General features: G+C 38.3%; 1 protein-coding gene across 4 annotated transcripts in view; it reads right to left on the reverse strand.

Moving 5' to 3' along the window:
• SLC9A9 (solute carrier family 9 member A9) overlaps window positions 1–15,561 on the reverse strand; it is a 560,292-nt gene that overhangs the window by 398,865 nt on the left and 145,866 nt on the right. For all 4 annotated transcript variants that reach the window (XM_007188090.3, XM_057545832.1, XM_007188089.3 and 1 more), the window contains exon 5: window positions 5,139–5,254. In XM_007188090.3, the coding sequence (XP_007188152.2) occupies window positions 5,139–5,254 (116 nt within the window). The remainder of the gene's footprint in view (window positions 1–5,138; window positions 5,255–15,561) is intronic.

Below are 15,561 nucleotides of genomic sequence, written 5' to 3' on the forward strand. Positions count from 1 at the left end.
GAACGGTCTATCCCTGTACACCACTCTAGGACTCTGATCTTCTAATCGACACCACGGGTTCTAAATCTGAGACATACTTTCATTTCATCTCTTCCATGAAGCAGGTCAACATCATACATTAAAAAAGGCTTTTTCCTCCCCCATCCCATAAGCAAAATAAAACAGACAAAAATGTGCAAAAAATATTTGTAACTTATATTACAGACAAAGGGTTAATATCCCTAGTATATTAAGGGCTTCTAAAGCATGAAAAATAAAAGACCAACAACGCTACTGGAAAAAGGGCATCTTATAAACATTTGATTTTCAGAAAAAAAAATGCATATGTTCCCTAAACGTATGAACAAATGTTCAACCTTACTCATATTAAGAGAAATATTAAGTCAAGCCACAGAGAGATACATATCCTCACTTATTGTATGGGCAAAAACCCAAAATTGTAACAGAATTCTGCATTGGCAAGGCTGTACAGAACAGATACTGTCACATGTTGCTGGTGTGAATGCAAAATGGTACAAACTTTATGGGGAGGAATTTGGCATCTAGGAAATTGCAAATACCTTTTAACCTGTTTCTACAAATCTATCCCAAAGAAACAGGAGCAAAATGTGGAAAGCTATTAATTTTAAAGTTATTAACTGTAACACCATTAATAATTGCTAAAGACAAAAAAGAACCCAAATGTCCATTAACAGGCAACTGGTTGAATAAACTACGGAGTACTCTGCAGCTATAAAAGAAAATGAGAAAACTCTTTATATGTTGCTATGGATTACTCTTCAAAATACTGTTAATTAAAGAAGAGCAAGGTGATGAACCATGTGTGCAGTAGTATATAGTCGAGCGTGTTCATGTTTGTTTGCTTAGATTTAAAAATAGAAGCGTACCAAATGTAAGGCCAGACACTATAAAACTCTTAGAGGAAAACATAGGCAGAACACTCTATGACATAAATCACAGCAAGATCCTTTTTGACCCACCTCCTAGAGAAATGGAAATAAAAACAAAAATAAACAAATGGGACCTAATGAAACTCCAAAGCTTTTGCACAGCAAAGGAAACCATAAACAGACAAAAAGACAACCCTCAGAATGGGAGAAAATATTTGCAAACGAAGCAACTGACAAAGGATTAATCTCCAAAATATATAAGCAGCTCATGCAGCTCAGTATCAAAAAAATAAAGAACCCAATCCAAAAATGGGCAGAAGACCTAAATAGACTTTTCTCCAAAGAAGATATACAGGTTGCCAATAAACACATGAAAGGATGCTCAACATCACTAATCATTAGAGAAATGAAAATCAAAACTACAACGAGGTATCACCTCACACCAGTCAGAATGGCCATCATCAAAAAATCTACAAACAATAAATACTGGAGAGGGTGTGGAGAAAAGGGAACCCTTTTGCACTGTTGGTGGGAAAGTAAATTGATACAGCCACTATGGAGAACAGTACGGAGGTTCCTTAAAAAATTAAACATAGAACTTCCATATGACCCAGCAATCCCACTGCTAGGCATATACCCTGAGAAAACCATAATTCAGAAAGAGACATGTACCACAATGTTCACTGCAGCACTATTTACAATAGCCAGGACGTGGAAGCAACCTAAGTGTCTATTGACAGGTGAATGGATAAAGAAGACGTGGAACATATATACAATAGAATATTAGCCATACAAAGAAGCAAAATTGAGTTATTTGTAGTGAGGTGGATGGACCTAGAGTCTGTCATACAGGGTGAAGTAAATCAGAAAGAGAAAAACAAATACCATGTGCTAACACATATATATGGAATCTAAAAAGAAGAAATGGTTCTGATGAACCTAGGGGCAGGACAGGAATAAAGATGCAGATATAGAGAATGGACTTGAGGACACGGGGAGGGGAAGGGTAAGCTGGGATGAGGTGAGAGAGTGGCATTGACACATATACACTACCAAATGTAAAACAGATAGCTAGTGGGAAGCAGCTGCATAGCACAGGGAGATCAGCTTGATGCTTTGTGACCACCTAGAGGGGTGGGATAGGGAGGGTGGGAGTCAGACGCAAGAGGGAAGGGATATGGGGATATATGTATACGTATAGCTGATTAACTTTGTTATACAGCAGAAACTAACACAACATTGTAAAGCAGTTATACTACAATAAAGATGTTAAAAAAATAAAAATAGAAGCGTAAACTAAAAACCAACCAAAATGGTTGAAAAATTAGGATAGAGAGGACAGGTCTAGAAGCTAGATTTCTCTTCTTTTGTCCTATGGTTTTCATTTTGGAATTCTGTAGATATTTAATCTAATTTTAAAACAAAAATTAAAAGCAAAATGAAATAAACACTATTGTATAATTGACTTGTGGCTTACCCACACAGAGGATTATTTCAAGAGCTCTTAAAACAGAGTAATTTTTAACTGTTCATCCTAGTGGCACATACACAAAGGTTAAAAAGAACCACAATGAAATCTAAGCAGTTTTCAATAATCATATTTTTAGTAATAATATGTGTATTGTAAATTTGAAAATATATATATTTAAAGGAAGTAAGAAATTATATTAATGTAATAGAAAGAAGAAAAGTAGGCAGAAGAAAAATTTAAATGCAAAGTAAATTCAAGGCAGTTAAGTTAAATTTCTATAATCCTAAATTGGAAGTAATAATATTAATATGAATTTGTGATATTATTTCTCCTTCAAAACAAATAAAAATATGTAGAAACAATGACCAATACAATAGTAATGAAAACACCCAGTGCCCACATTTTGGTCTCTAAATAAATTTCCCTCGTAGAAAGAACCAAGTCTTCTTAGAGAAATGTCTGGTTCTAAGTCAGGGTACAGAAAACATACAAAATAAGGTTGGAACATCTAGTCCTGCTCCAAAACAAGAAATCTATGAAAGACTATTGGGTTTGTGGCAAAAGGATATAGGAGAAACTTGAAGAGGCTCCCAGTTGTCAAAGATGGAATATTTTGATCAAAAACTATAAATACAATAGTAGATTGAAACATATCAACTATGTTTAAATCCATGTGTTGATATGATACTCAAAAAAAGCCCCAAACCACCTCCTTGATCATATGTGGGAGATGATAGAGAAACAACTCATTATTTTGAAAATTAGAACATTAGTAAATAAACAAAAAGAATAAATAATTTGTCCTGATTTTTTGTTCAAATAATTATCACAGGGTACTCAAATAGTTGACTTGGAAAACTGCTTCTTTCAGGAGAGTACCAGCTAATACATGCAAAATGTAGGATAGAATTAGCATACCACTAGTTTGTAACCCCGAACAAATACTAGACTAAGCATAACCATCAACAGGTACTAAAGCCATTAGCTAAAATGCGGACGTCTAACATTAAGAGCTTCTCAAACTTTACTGTGCATATAAACCACTTGAGGATATTAAATTCTAGAATCTGATTCAGTAGTTCTGGAGTTGAGCCTGAGATTCTGCATTTAAAACATGGTGCCAATACTGCTGGTCAGAGGGCCATTCTAAGAAAGAGAAGAGCAGCCCCTAGTATACGGGAGCTGGCCTGGCACTATCAGCTGGGCTTTGTTGTTCTCTTGTTGAGTGTAAACAGTTTCACAGAAAACATCAGACAAGTTTACTCTGTGACCATAATGGATCAAGACAAAAAACAAGCCTACCGTGTAATCACATCTAAACACAAAAAATGAACACTGTCCAAACCACAACATCCCTATCTTGGCTATTATAAGTGGCACTGCTTCTTTACAAATTGTAGCCTTAGGCTCTATTCAGTCTTTCCTCCTGCTGGATAAGACTTACTAAAATGCCCAATCACTCATGCTTTCTGACAGCATCTAATCCAGAGCAAAGCCCCAATTCCTTAAGCCTTCACTAAAATCACCAAGCATAAGACCAAGTCCTATAACAAGTCCTTTCTAACACTGTCTGAGATGTCTCATGGCTCCTCTGGTGAGCATTCTCTTCATTACAACATGTAATAAACACATCTTGTTCAACTACAGGTGTGTTCTGGTGGTCTTTGCTGGAGTAGCAATTCAGTAGTGTGATGGATCAGGCTGACAGGTGAGTCACTAAACAATATGTGCTTCCTGATGTGATGCTATAGAGATTCATAGCAAGCAAGTAATCTTGCCAAAAAAGATGAATGCTGATCTGATTAAACCTCTAGATTTAACCATCAGTTTACAGTTTACAAGAAGTTTACAAGATCTGATTAAACCTCTAGATTTAACCATCAGTTTACAAGAAATACAGAAGCTAGAGGAACATTTTAAGCAACCGTATTTAATTCAACCATGAGACAATTTGCCTTTTTTTCCAACAAATAAGTGAAAAGAAAAATAGAAGATGGAAGGGGAACATATAGATTAAAAGAAACTCAATAGTCATATCCATCAATTGTAATGTGTAGCCCTTATTTGGGTCCTAATTTATACAAATTACTACACAAACTAATAATGATAATGACAGACAATTGGGGCTATATGAACAGAGGCTAGCTCTCTGATAACATTAACAAAGATTATTAATGTTTTTAGGTTTCATAATGACAATGGTCATTTTTCAAAACATTTACAAATAAAATGATATGCTGTCTAGGATTTGCTTTAACATAATTCAGTCATAGGGAGAAGGAGTGTAGAAGGGTATACATAAAAACATTGGCCATATTTGATAATCATCATAATTAGGTAATTTTAAGGGTATATGACGATTCTTTTTATTATTCTCCCTACGTTTAATATGTTTAAAACATTACATAGCAAACAATTTAAAAAATTATTTTTTACCATTTAATTCAATAGAGCATTTTTGAAAGAAGAAAGTTAAATAGAGAGAAATTAAGGACCACAGCTCAAAATGGCTACATATTCTACAGAAATAAACAGTAATGAATTTTAAAGAGTCTTTCCCATTACTGAAATTGCTTTCAGAACTATTTTTTGAGAGGTGTTAGAATATTCACCTGTTTCTTTTCTTTTTTTTTTGTAATCACTAACAGATATGTCAACTGCAAGTGAAAAGGAATAAGGAATATTATTATGTAGACTTGGGTGATGGTCATTAGAGAAAAATTCAATTTAAATGTTTGACTCTTAGAAAGAAGGAAACATATTATTTGGGCAATTACCTGGGTCTGTAGCAGACATCAGTGAACCAAAAAACAAACAGTCAGTGAAGTGAAAGTCTCCATTTTTCAGCTGGTCAGCATATACCATAGCCTTCACAAAGCCATACATAATTAACCTGTTGAAGAGAAAAATATGATCTTCAAGCATCAACTTGAATCCTGTGTAAACCCATGCCATCATAGCTGACATTCTAATGGGCTTCCTGAATAAGCATGATGCACAAATTACCACTAGTCTGCCAATTTGTAGCCATGCTAGTTCTCAGTACACTGTACCAAATATCACAATTTACTCACCTGGCAAAAGGTAAAAGAACATTTTATAGTGTACTTCAGTGAAAACAAATCTCAAGGATATAAAAAATTATCTGTGAAATACGGCATAGCAAGTCATACCCACAAATATAGTGGCTGGGTTGACATCTGTAAATGGATTGCTTTTCAGTTTTACTGTTTTGTCTGCTAGGGTGTCTGAAAAGGGTTCAAATGTCAAGTCTGTCACTGTGATGAGAAGGCTACTGGCCACTCACCGGGCACTCAGTCAACCAGTTACTTTACAATAGATGAGTCTCTACTACTGGTGGTGTCAGGACACTTCCACACCAGGTAGAGAATCACTGTTAGGTTTAGAGCACCTGTAACTTCAACACACAGTTGAAAATGAATCCTGAAACGGTTACATTTTGATCTTGCAAAGAAAGCTATTCTGTTCATGAGATTATGTTTACCAAACCCATGGAATGCAAATTATCTGTTTTGGTCATCATTTGCCACCCTATAGCTTCTAAATTGTATTTAATTATTTAATTGACTGATTTTTCTAAATCCTAGTGGAGGAAACACAAAAATTGGTGAACTGGACCACGGTAGAATCGCTAAAAGTGACTGTAAGAGTCCTTAGAAACCACTGACTCTCAGACCAATAGACTGTTGCTTAGATATTCACACGTATTTAAATTAGTTTCTTGAAAAATGTTCTAGGGTTGTGAGCATGACTAAAAAGACGAGAAATCAGATATTCGAAATTTTAATGACAGTGAGAACGTAGATATTTCTAATTCTCTTATGAAAACTTTCTCTATGAGAGAATATTTCAGACACACCTGCATTTAAATCCAGTTTCTACCACTTACCAGTTATGTGACTTTAGGGCATTACTAAAACCTTCTGAAGTAGGGATAACAATTATGGTTAGTCTACAGAGTTGTTCTAAGGATTACCTGAGGTAATATAAATTTGGGTTTTGACACATAGTAAATTCTCAATGAGATTATTACTGCTAATAGTAATTATCAAAATAGGTAATATTCACTTTCTATATCTATTTCTTCACATGTTTTAACTCCTTTCATCCACACGTTGATCCTACAAGGTAGGTACTATTTGCATTTTACAGATGAGAAAACTGAACACTGTGTGATCAAGTAACTTGCTCAAGGTGACACAGCTATTAAATTGTGGAACCCAGACTTGAACTGAGGAATTTGACTCCAGATCCCGGGCTTTTAAATCCTACATCATATTGCCTACATGAACAGTTCTATATTGTACATTATATGTTATCTCATACAACATACTCTTAACTAGTCCATAAGGTGGTTGTTCTACGTAGGACAAAGGCACAGCAATGGAGTATCGCTAAGAACTTGGAAATACTACTACCCATGAGTTGAACTATTAAGACAACCAACATGGGTTCGAGCAGAGACCCAATATTGCTGTGAAGCGTGTGGATTCTAGCAGAGGAGGCTGAATCTTAACTAGGCTGCAAGTGTTAACATATCTGAGAAAGCCTGTGTCATGCGACACAGCAATGGTTTCTGGGAAGAGGCCTCAATCATGGCAGCTCACCTACACTTATCTTGGGGAGGGCATTCTGCTGGTTACCAGGGTGTGCAGCCTCTGGATAGGTTAAGAGTAGAGTCATTCAGCTTGTTTATTCAATAGATGTTTATTACTGAACCCCTACTATTGTCAGGCTCTGTGCTAGGTGTTTAAAATACATCAGTGAACAAGACAAAGATCCCTGTCCTTATGGAGCATGTCTTTTATAGCAAGGCAGATGGCAATAAATATAATCATAGATTTTAATTATATATGTCATCCACATCATCCTCTGAATTAGAATCTGCATGTCTGATGAACACTGAGACTTTCTGGACAGTCACAACATTACCAGGGAAATGCTCTCCGATAGTCATCCCTTCAGCCTCACCTGGTGTTAACCTGACTTCACCACAGTTCTTTCTCATTTGAGCTACACTTCCAATATGGAGCATGGACAGGCTCTGGAATCAGTATCAACTTTATGACCTATGACTATATTTCTGAATTCTCTACCCATTAGTTAATTTTACAAGTTAGGAATCTGAGGCTTAGAATTAAAATGACTTGCCCCATATTGCCCTACAGAAGCCATTAGATTGGGTAAGATAAAAAAATATATATGCATGCATATATATTACCCAGGCTTGGGAAGATTACTTGGAAACTAGAAGCCTCATATATATTTGATGAAAATAAAATTAAAGTCTTTATAAAAGCCAATTTGACAATTTATTTTAAAAGTATTAAATTTTTTATATTTTGTAGCTTATTAAATGATTTTCTATGAATTTTTGCCAAGAAATTAATCTTAATACACACCAGAAGGTGAGTATTTAGATTATTTCAAATTATTACTATTCATGAGTGAAAAATTCAAAGCAATCTAAATGTCCAGTGAATAAATTACTGAACACACATATGATGAACTAATATGCAACTATTAATACTATATACAAGAGTGTATATTAGGCATAGAAAAGTAAATTGATAAAGCAAATTATAAAGTGGTAATATATAATAATTTCTAATTTTATAAAAATTGAATATATTTAAGCACACATATAAACAGAAAAAGATCAGAAGCATACAGTCTGGGATGTTAATAGTGGTTATAAAATGACATGTGACTATTTTCTTTTTTCCTATTCTGCATTTTTCAGTTCTTTCTAAATAAGAGTCATAATAAAAAAATAACAATGTACATTAGTGAGTGCTATTATGTGACACGACATTCATTATGTCATTTAATCTTCATAATACTTGAGTTAGGTACTATAATTATTCCTTTTTACAAAGGTGAAAATTAGGATTCAGAGAGGTTAAGTAAGTTGCCTAAGGTCACAGAAGTTAGCTTGTGACAGAGCTGGATTTGAACCCAGGCAGTTGGATGCCAAAACCTGCATACGCAACCACCATTCTATAAAGATTCGGAATTGTTTTGAAATCAAGAGAAACACATGTGCATGTACACACACACACAGGCACACACATACACACATACCCCTATACACACAGTTTGTTCTTTTAAAAAAAGAAAGTAAATGATTTGTTTACTCCAAATCAACCCCTGAACACAAAATAACTATAATTCCAATATCTTCCTTGAGATAATACCTTAAAAAGCAAGAAAAACAGAAAAAGCCCAGTGCAGTATGAGCTCAGTATGATCATTTTGTTATTATTACCAATAACAATGGTCATTGTCACTGATAATTATAATGTCAATAATTAGTGTGTATCTATTATGTGCCAGGCACTTTTTTTTTTAATAAATAGCTATTGTTATTGTTGCTACATTATTATAACTAACTAATTATAACTATATTAACTGGGAGGATAAAAAAATGAACCCATTAGCAACCACCACATTCTCACAGGGTGGTATGTTCTATCAGCACTTCACAGAAACTATTTCAGATGGCTCAGGATACAGGAAAGATGTGGTCTGATGGGGAGAAGGAAGCCAGTGAATTCCAGTGCATGCAATGCTGTGAAGATGGTGGACCCAAGTGAGATGTCCTTCTGGGGTCAGCCTGTGCTTAGGGACAGCCCAGGTCACAGGGATGGACAGAAGCAGAACTGCCATATAAAAAGCAAAATTGCTGATAACACTGATTTCAACAAATACCCACTTAGTGCCATTCTTTAAAAAGCAGAGTGCTTATGCTACAGAGGATACAAAGGTGCAAATCCATGACCCACCTTCAAAGAGTAGAGTTTCACAGGATGGCAGTCATGTCACTTATAGAAGGCACTGGGTAAAAGAGAATTTGAAGAAATGTCCTACACAATGCTCCACATACTCACTTTACTGAGTGTTTGTGACACACGTACTGATTTTAAACTTCATGAGCTTGTTTCACACTATTAAAGCTCCACACCTAAAGGCATGTTGCAAAAATGTTTCAAAACAGAAAGTTCCAGAAGGCTCAATTGCTTGGATGATCTTTAAGTATGCCATCTTAGTCTCTCTCAGTATTTTTTAAAAAGAATACATCTTCTTTTTTAAAAATAGTCTTGATCAAGCTATGAATAGATCTACTGGAAAAAGCAGTTTTTTGAATTGCTAGAGATATGCAAGGGGAATTGCTGTCAGTTTGGAAACAGCTGTGTGGACCAGGCCTGTTAACTGTCAGAAGAGCCACATTCCTGCCTGTGAGAGCTTGTGAAACAGACCATTATGTGGACCTCACTCTGCAGTGGGAAAGCCCAGCACCAACAGGCTCTGGAAGCAAAACAAAGATTATAATCTGCACCTAAATTGCTGATTTCTATACTCAAACATTTCCTCTGGATAAGCATCTTTATTTATTTGTTCACATTTTATGGATAGTTTCAATCTCACAGTTTCTTTTTTTTTCTGGGGCATGCATTCAAGGGCAATACCCCACTAGAGAAGTCATAAATTCTTTTTCTTTACAGCTTTACTGAGATATAATTCAAATATAATATTGTGTCAGTTTAAGGTATACAATATGATGATTTGATATATGTATATATTGCAAAATGATTACCACAATAAGGTTAGTTAGCATATCCATCACCCCACAGTTGTATTTTTGTATGTGGCGAGAACTTTTAAGACCTACTCTCTTAGCAACTTTCAAATATACAAGAAAGCATTATTAACGATAGTCACCATGATATACATTACATCCCCAGTCATCTTATAACTGGAAGTTTGTACCCTTTGACCATCTTCACTCACTTCTCCCACCTCCCCCTTGCCCCCTGCCCCTGGCAGCCACCAATCTGCTCTCTGTTTCCATGAGAGAACTCATAATTTATTAATGTTGGGATGGATGGAATTGGGAAGGTCTTCTAGCCAAATTCATTCACTCATGCATTCATTAATTTGCTCATTAACTCATTCATTCAACAAATAAGTACCAACAGACATAATTCCTCCTCTCAGGGAGCTTATATTTTATTGGGGGAGCCAGATGTTTAATAGCTAATTTATAATTTATTATTTTAACAGTATTGTGGTTAAGTCCTATGGAGAGAAGTACAGATTGCACATGTGCACACTTCTATTAGCTGGGAACAATAAAGGGGGACTTTATTTAATAGGAAAGATTACAGGTTCAACTTGAGAAATGTTGAGATTGAGCAACTGGTGAGCCTATTGGGTATTCAGAGTTGGGTGTGAATGAAAGTGTGAAGAGAACATAAAGTGGAAGAGGGCCCACGATTGAGGCCTGGGAACTCCAGCATTTGAAGATGAGGTAGAGATGATGAGGAAAAGAGGATACAAAGAATTGGTCAACAGAGACATGAGTGGACATCTGGTAGAGTGCCACAAGAGTCAAGAGAAGAGTGTTTCAAGAAGGAGGGTATGGTACATAGGATTGAATGTGGCCAAGAGAGCCCTTTCATTTAGTGTCATTATGAATGTGGGAGCTCAAGCGAGATTAGAATGGCTTGAAGAGCCCACGGAAAAAATGAGGAAATTGAGACAGGCAAATACCCACCCTTTTGGGAGGTTTGGCTATGAGGGAAATCAGGTCTGTCTCCAGAAGGGGGTTTAGGGTGAGACTTGAGCTGATCTTAAAGATGTGGGGAAGAAGCTGTGAAGACGCTCACATCTCATGTGTGCTGACAAACAGGAGTTACAAAATAAGAATTCTGCTTTGTCCAGAGTAGTGGCATGAGATGGTGAGTCTGATTTTAGGTGAAACTATATGGGCCTTAAAGGGTCTGTAGGATCATTTGCTCCTATGGGTATCAAAGAAATGATTCTCCTCTTTTGTCACTGTTTCTCAGTTTGTGTGTGTGTGTGTGTGTGTGTGTGTGTGTGTGTGTGTGTATATATATATATATATCTCACATATGTTAATATATATATATATAAACTCATACATATATATGATAGTAAATTCTCTCTATATATATTTATATATATAGTATTTAATATCATAAAAGCCATTACTAAGGCTTATGAGAAATGCAAAGATAAGTCAGGCATGATTTCCATCCTCAGGAAGGAGAGACAAGTCACCTACAAAAGTAGAATACGTGATAGAAAGTGTTACGTGTCCTAGGTGAGTTGCAGATCAAATGCACTGAGTTCACAGAGGAGAAGCAGCTCTCTTGGGGACTCAGGAAAGGCTTTGAGAGGAAGGTGGCATATTTGCTGAATCTGAAATATACATTCAAGCAAGGAGGCTGCCAGCAATATCCCATCTATATGTGAGATGCCCAAACTACTGATTTTCTTCCCCTAGAATGCAAAACTGTTCCTACTGAAGGTGGTTTCTTCTTGGATCAATAAAAACACAATGGACAAAGAAATGAAACCTCTCCTTTAGCAATCCAGGAAACCATCTGCCATCTGCCACCCACTGCAGAGATGGCGGGGAAAGGCTTGTCCTGACTGTACTGTGACTCTAGTTATGGCCTTTATCTCAGCACCCACAGTGGGCTGCTCGGCCCCAAGAAGCCCACGAAGCCCGTGGGCCCTGCTGTAGCTGTGTCAGGTGCTAAGATTTCATACACTAGATGACCCCTTGGCCCGTTCTAGTTTTCCCACCAGTCCCAAGACTTTGCTCCTTCTGTTTTAGTGAAAGCTGAGGAGAAGAGGAGGATGAGGGAGTCAACTGGGTGGCTTGTGGGCATGTTAAAAGAAAATGGGGGGGCTTCCCTGGTGGCACAGTGGTTGAGAACCTGCCTGCCAATGCAGGGGACACGGGTTCGAGCCCTGGTCTGGGAAGATCCCACATGCCGCGGAGCAACTAGGCCCGTGAGCCACAATTACTGAGCCTGCGCGTCTGGAGCCTGTGCTCCGCAACAAGAGAGGCCGCGATAGTGAGAGGCCCGCGCACCGCGATGAAGAGTGGCCCCCGCTCGCCACAACTAGAGAAAGCCCTCGCACAGAAACGAAGACCCAACACAGCCATAAATAAATAAATAAAAATTAAAAAAAAAAAAGAAAATGGGGGATCGGGTGAAGCCCCACTCAGCTTTGCTATGGTGACAAGTGAGCTCCTGCCCAGTTCCTCTATCAGATATCTTGTACCAGCAACTAGGAGGAGTGCAGACTGCCTGCCCTTAAACCTCTTTCCTCTGAAAGGGGTAGAGGGAGAGAGGATCAGAGGAAGGGAAAGGTTGTATCCAACTTTTCTGTCCCTAAGTGGAAAGAGGAGGCTGGTTAGGGAAGGGGGTGGGGGTAGGAGGAAGAGGAGAGATGAGGGGAGGGTTCATTGTCAGGGGCGTAAATGCGTGTGTCAGGGTTGGGAAATTCTATGCCAGAACATTTGACCGCTCAAAAATTTTGTTTGCAACAGCCATCAGCAAGACAACTGTACCCCCATGGCTTCTACTCTCCTACTCTCTTCTTGGCTGCCAACCCCATGGAACTTTAATTCTTTTCAAGGCGCTGAACTGTCATTGGGTAGGTGGCTCTCTCGCCCTGAGATTTTAAGGAATAAAAGTATTAGGAATAAAAATGGGGGAAGGAGGAAGGCAATGAACATATGAACATTTGAGTTCCTACTCTGTAGAGCTCCCATGTGAGTGCATTTTCTATATTTTTTAAATCTTCACACACACACACACACACACACACACACACACACACACACACACACACAGCAGTTGGTCAGCCATCAGGAATCTTATATTACAGACAAGGAAATCCAGCTAAGGATAGAAATGAGATTTAAATATATGTTCCTTTCTACTTTTTAGTATTGGACAGTGAGTAGAAAATTTAAGATATCTTTGCCTTGGCTTCCCAAATTTTAAAAGTCAATTACTATATTGTTTCTGAAAGAATGTTTTTGGCATGATACATAATGGGACCAGCTTTTTAAGGGTTAGGAATGCCTTGAAGACCTTGCTTTTCAGCATCAAATTTGGCTGTAAGAGGGTTTGGAAAGCACCATACCTTCCATGATTTTCCCTTTAAGTCAGTTCTATATCAGGCTTCCTATGGGCCTAGAAGAAAACATGGTCACGATGTCTTTTCAAGAATGGAAAGGGTGCAGAGAGGAGGTTGTGATGAAATACACTGTTTTTTAACCATGGCTGGGGTCTGAGGCTTTGCAACCTTGGGATCCTTGGAACAAAGTTAAGTGAGTCCATTTTTCCACATACTCTACTGCCCACTTGCCTGTCAACTTGTCACTTTCTTGGACCTCCCCAGAGGCCCTACATAGTTGCCTGCAGGGAAACAAGCTTCCCTCCTGTTAAGTGCTTCACAGTTCTTGGAGGAAATGTGATATAAACCCCAAGCATGAATATGGAATGGGCAGAAGTCACAATGCTGAAATGCAGTAAGAAGTTGAGATCTACTGAAAGTTGTAGATCTACTGAACTACACACAGGTGAGAACTTGACCAGGCATCCTAATTGTGTGTCTACTCAGATCCACTTTCTGGGAGTACGCTGGCTCATCCAGGGGTGAAAGAGGATTGCTTTTGAGAAGACTGAGAGGAACAATGAAGGCAGTGTGGGAGTCAGTCACACTCACTAAAGGCATCAGGTACCCTAAATGACAACCTCCCTTGCAGAGTTTGTCAGCCTACGCCAGCAGCCAGGGATGCCTGGCCCTTAGAGTGCTCTGAGTCATCTCAGCTCTCTCTACAACCTGGGCACCTGCCTTCTCCTTTCAGAAAACCATGCCTAATACTTACTGGATATAATCACTGTTCTCTTGCTGCCATTCCTCTTTCAACTTGTATCCCACTGTCCGCCCTTTGATGTGGTTACCAAATCTCTCTTCTTTATTTCATCCAGATCCTAAGTTCCACTCATGCATTCTTTGTGTGCCTATCTTGCCTGACTAATTTGAAGAAAGACAGCACATCTGGACTGTTCTGCCTTCTTCCCTCTCTGTTCCCATCTCCATTCTATGCACATATTACCCAGCCTTGCTAGATACTAAAGGTTACAAAGATGAATCTGATACGGCTTCTGCCCTCTAGGAGCTAATAGCTCCTAGAGAAGGGACAAGCTAAGTGTGTAAATAACTGGACTACTAAGTGAAAAATAACAAGTTTGGTAAGAAAGCTAAAGGGATATGGGGCTCAGGGGAGGAAAGGAGAACTATGGTCTGGGGGAAGAAAGCACTGGAGGTGCATATTTCTTGAAGGACCAATGGGGTCAGACACGAGTTATAGTCATGTAAAAGGGTGGTCACTAAGGAAAAGTTAACATGGGCCACCAAAGTAAGTGGGTGGCAACACATGCGGTGTGGACAATGAAAGTTGGGTAATTTAGTGTGATGGAGTCTTCCACTATGAATTACTATATAGTCTAATTCAACGGTTCTCAAATTTTGGTGCATATTAGAATCACATAGGGAGCTTGGAAAGTCATGATGCCCAGGCTACATCCCAGACCAAGTATACCAGAATCTCTGTAGGTAGGACACAGGCATTAGTATTTTTTTAAGTTCTTCCACTGTTCCACTATGCAGCCAGATCTAGACCAAGTGTTCTAAATCACCACATCATGTCTCTAGTGTCCAGACCAATCACCTAAGGATCAGCCAGGAGAGTGTGGCCAGCCATTCTGCCTTTCTGATGAGCTCCCAGGTGCCGATGCTGCTGGTCTCATGCCACACTTTGAGTAGGAGACCCTAAATGAGGACACTGCTAACTAAGCAAAATCACTGAGACACTTGTACACATTCTGGCTCTAATGGTAAACTCTAGGCAGCACTTTGAATTCACACATGGAGCTTGCCTGAGATGCAGTTAATACAGGTTCACATACAGATAAGCACCTAATACTTACTACCCACTGCATGGTGACTTGGTCTCCCTGCTGATTTGTGGATGAGTGATGAGGCTTATTGAATAACATATGAAGATTCAAGGTACTGTTACCTCTCAGTTCCAATCTGGAGCTCTTTGTAGAAGAAAATTTAAAAAGAGGTGGGGAAGAGGGAGTGAAAGAATGTCTCTCCCAGTAAAATGTAAAATTTAACAGACTTCCATTATGCCTTTGATCTACAGCTCCATGGAGACTTCTGTCCTAGGTACAGAGACCCACCCTTCACTGACACAGGGAAAGAGCGTGGGTGACTGCTTCGGTCTCATCACATCTGAGGCTGGTCACTGCAAAGTTTTACTGAGTCTTCAAAAGTGAT

Source organism: Balaenoptera acutorostrata, chromosome 4 (genome assembly GCF_949987535.1).
Source record: "Balaenoptera acutorostrata chromosome 4, mBalAcu1.1, whole genome shotgun sequence".
Classification (NCBI taxonomy): Eukaryota; Metazoa; Chordata; class Mammalia; order Artiodactyla; family Balaenopteridae; genus Balaenoptera; species Balaenoptera acutorostrata.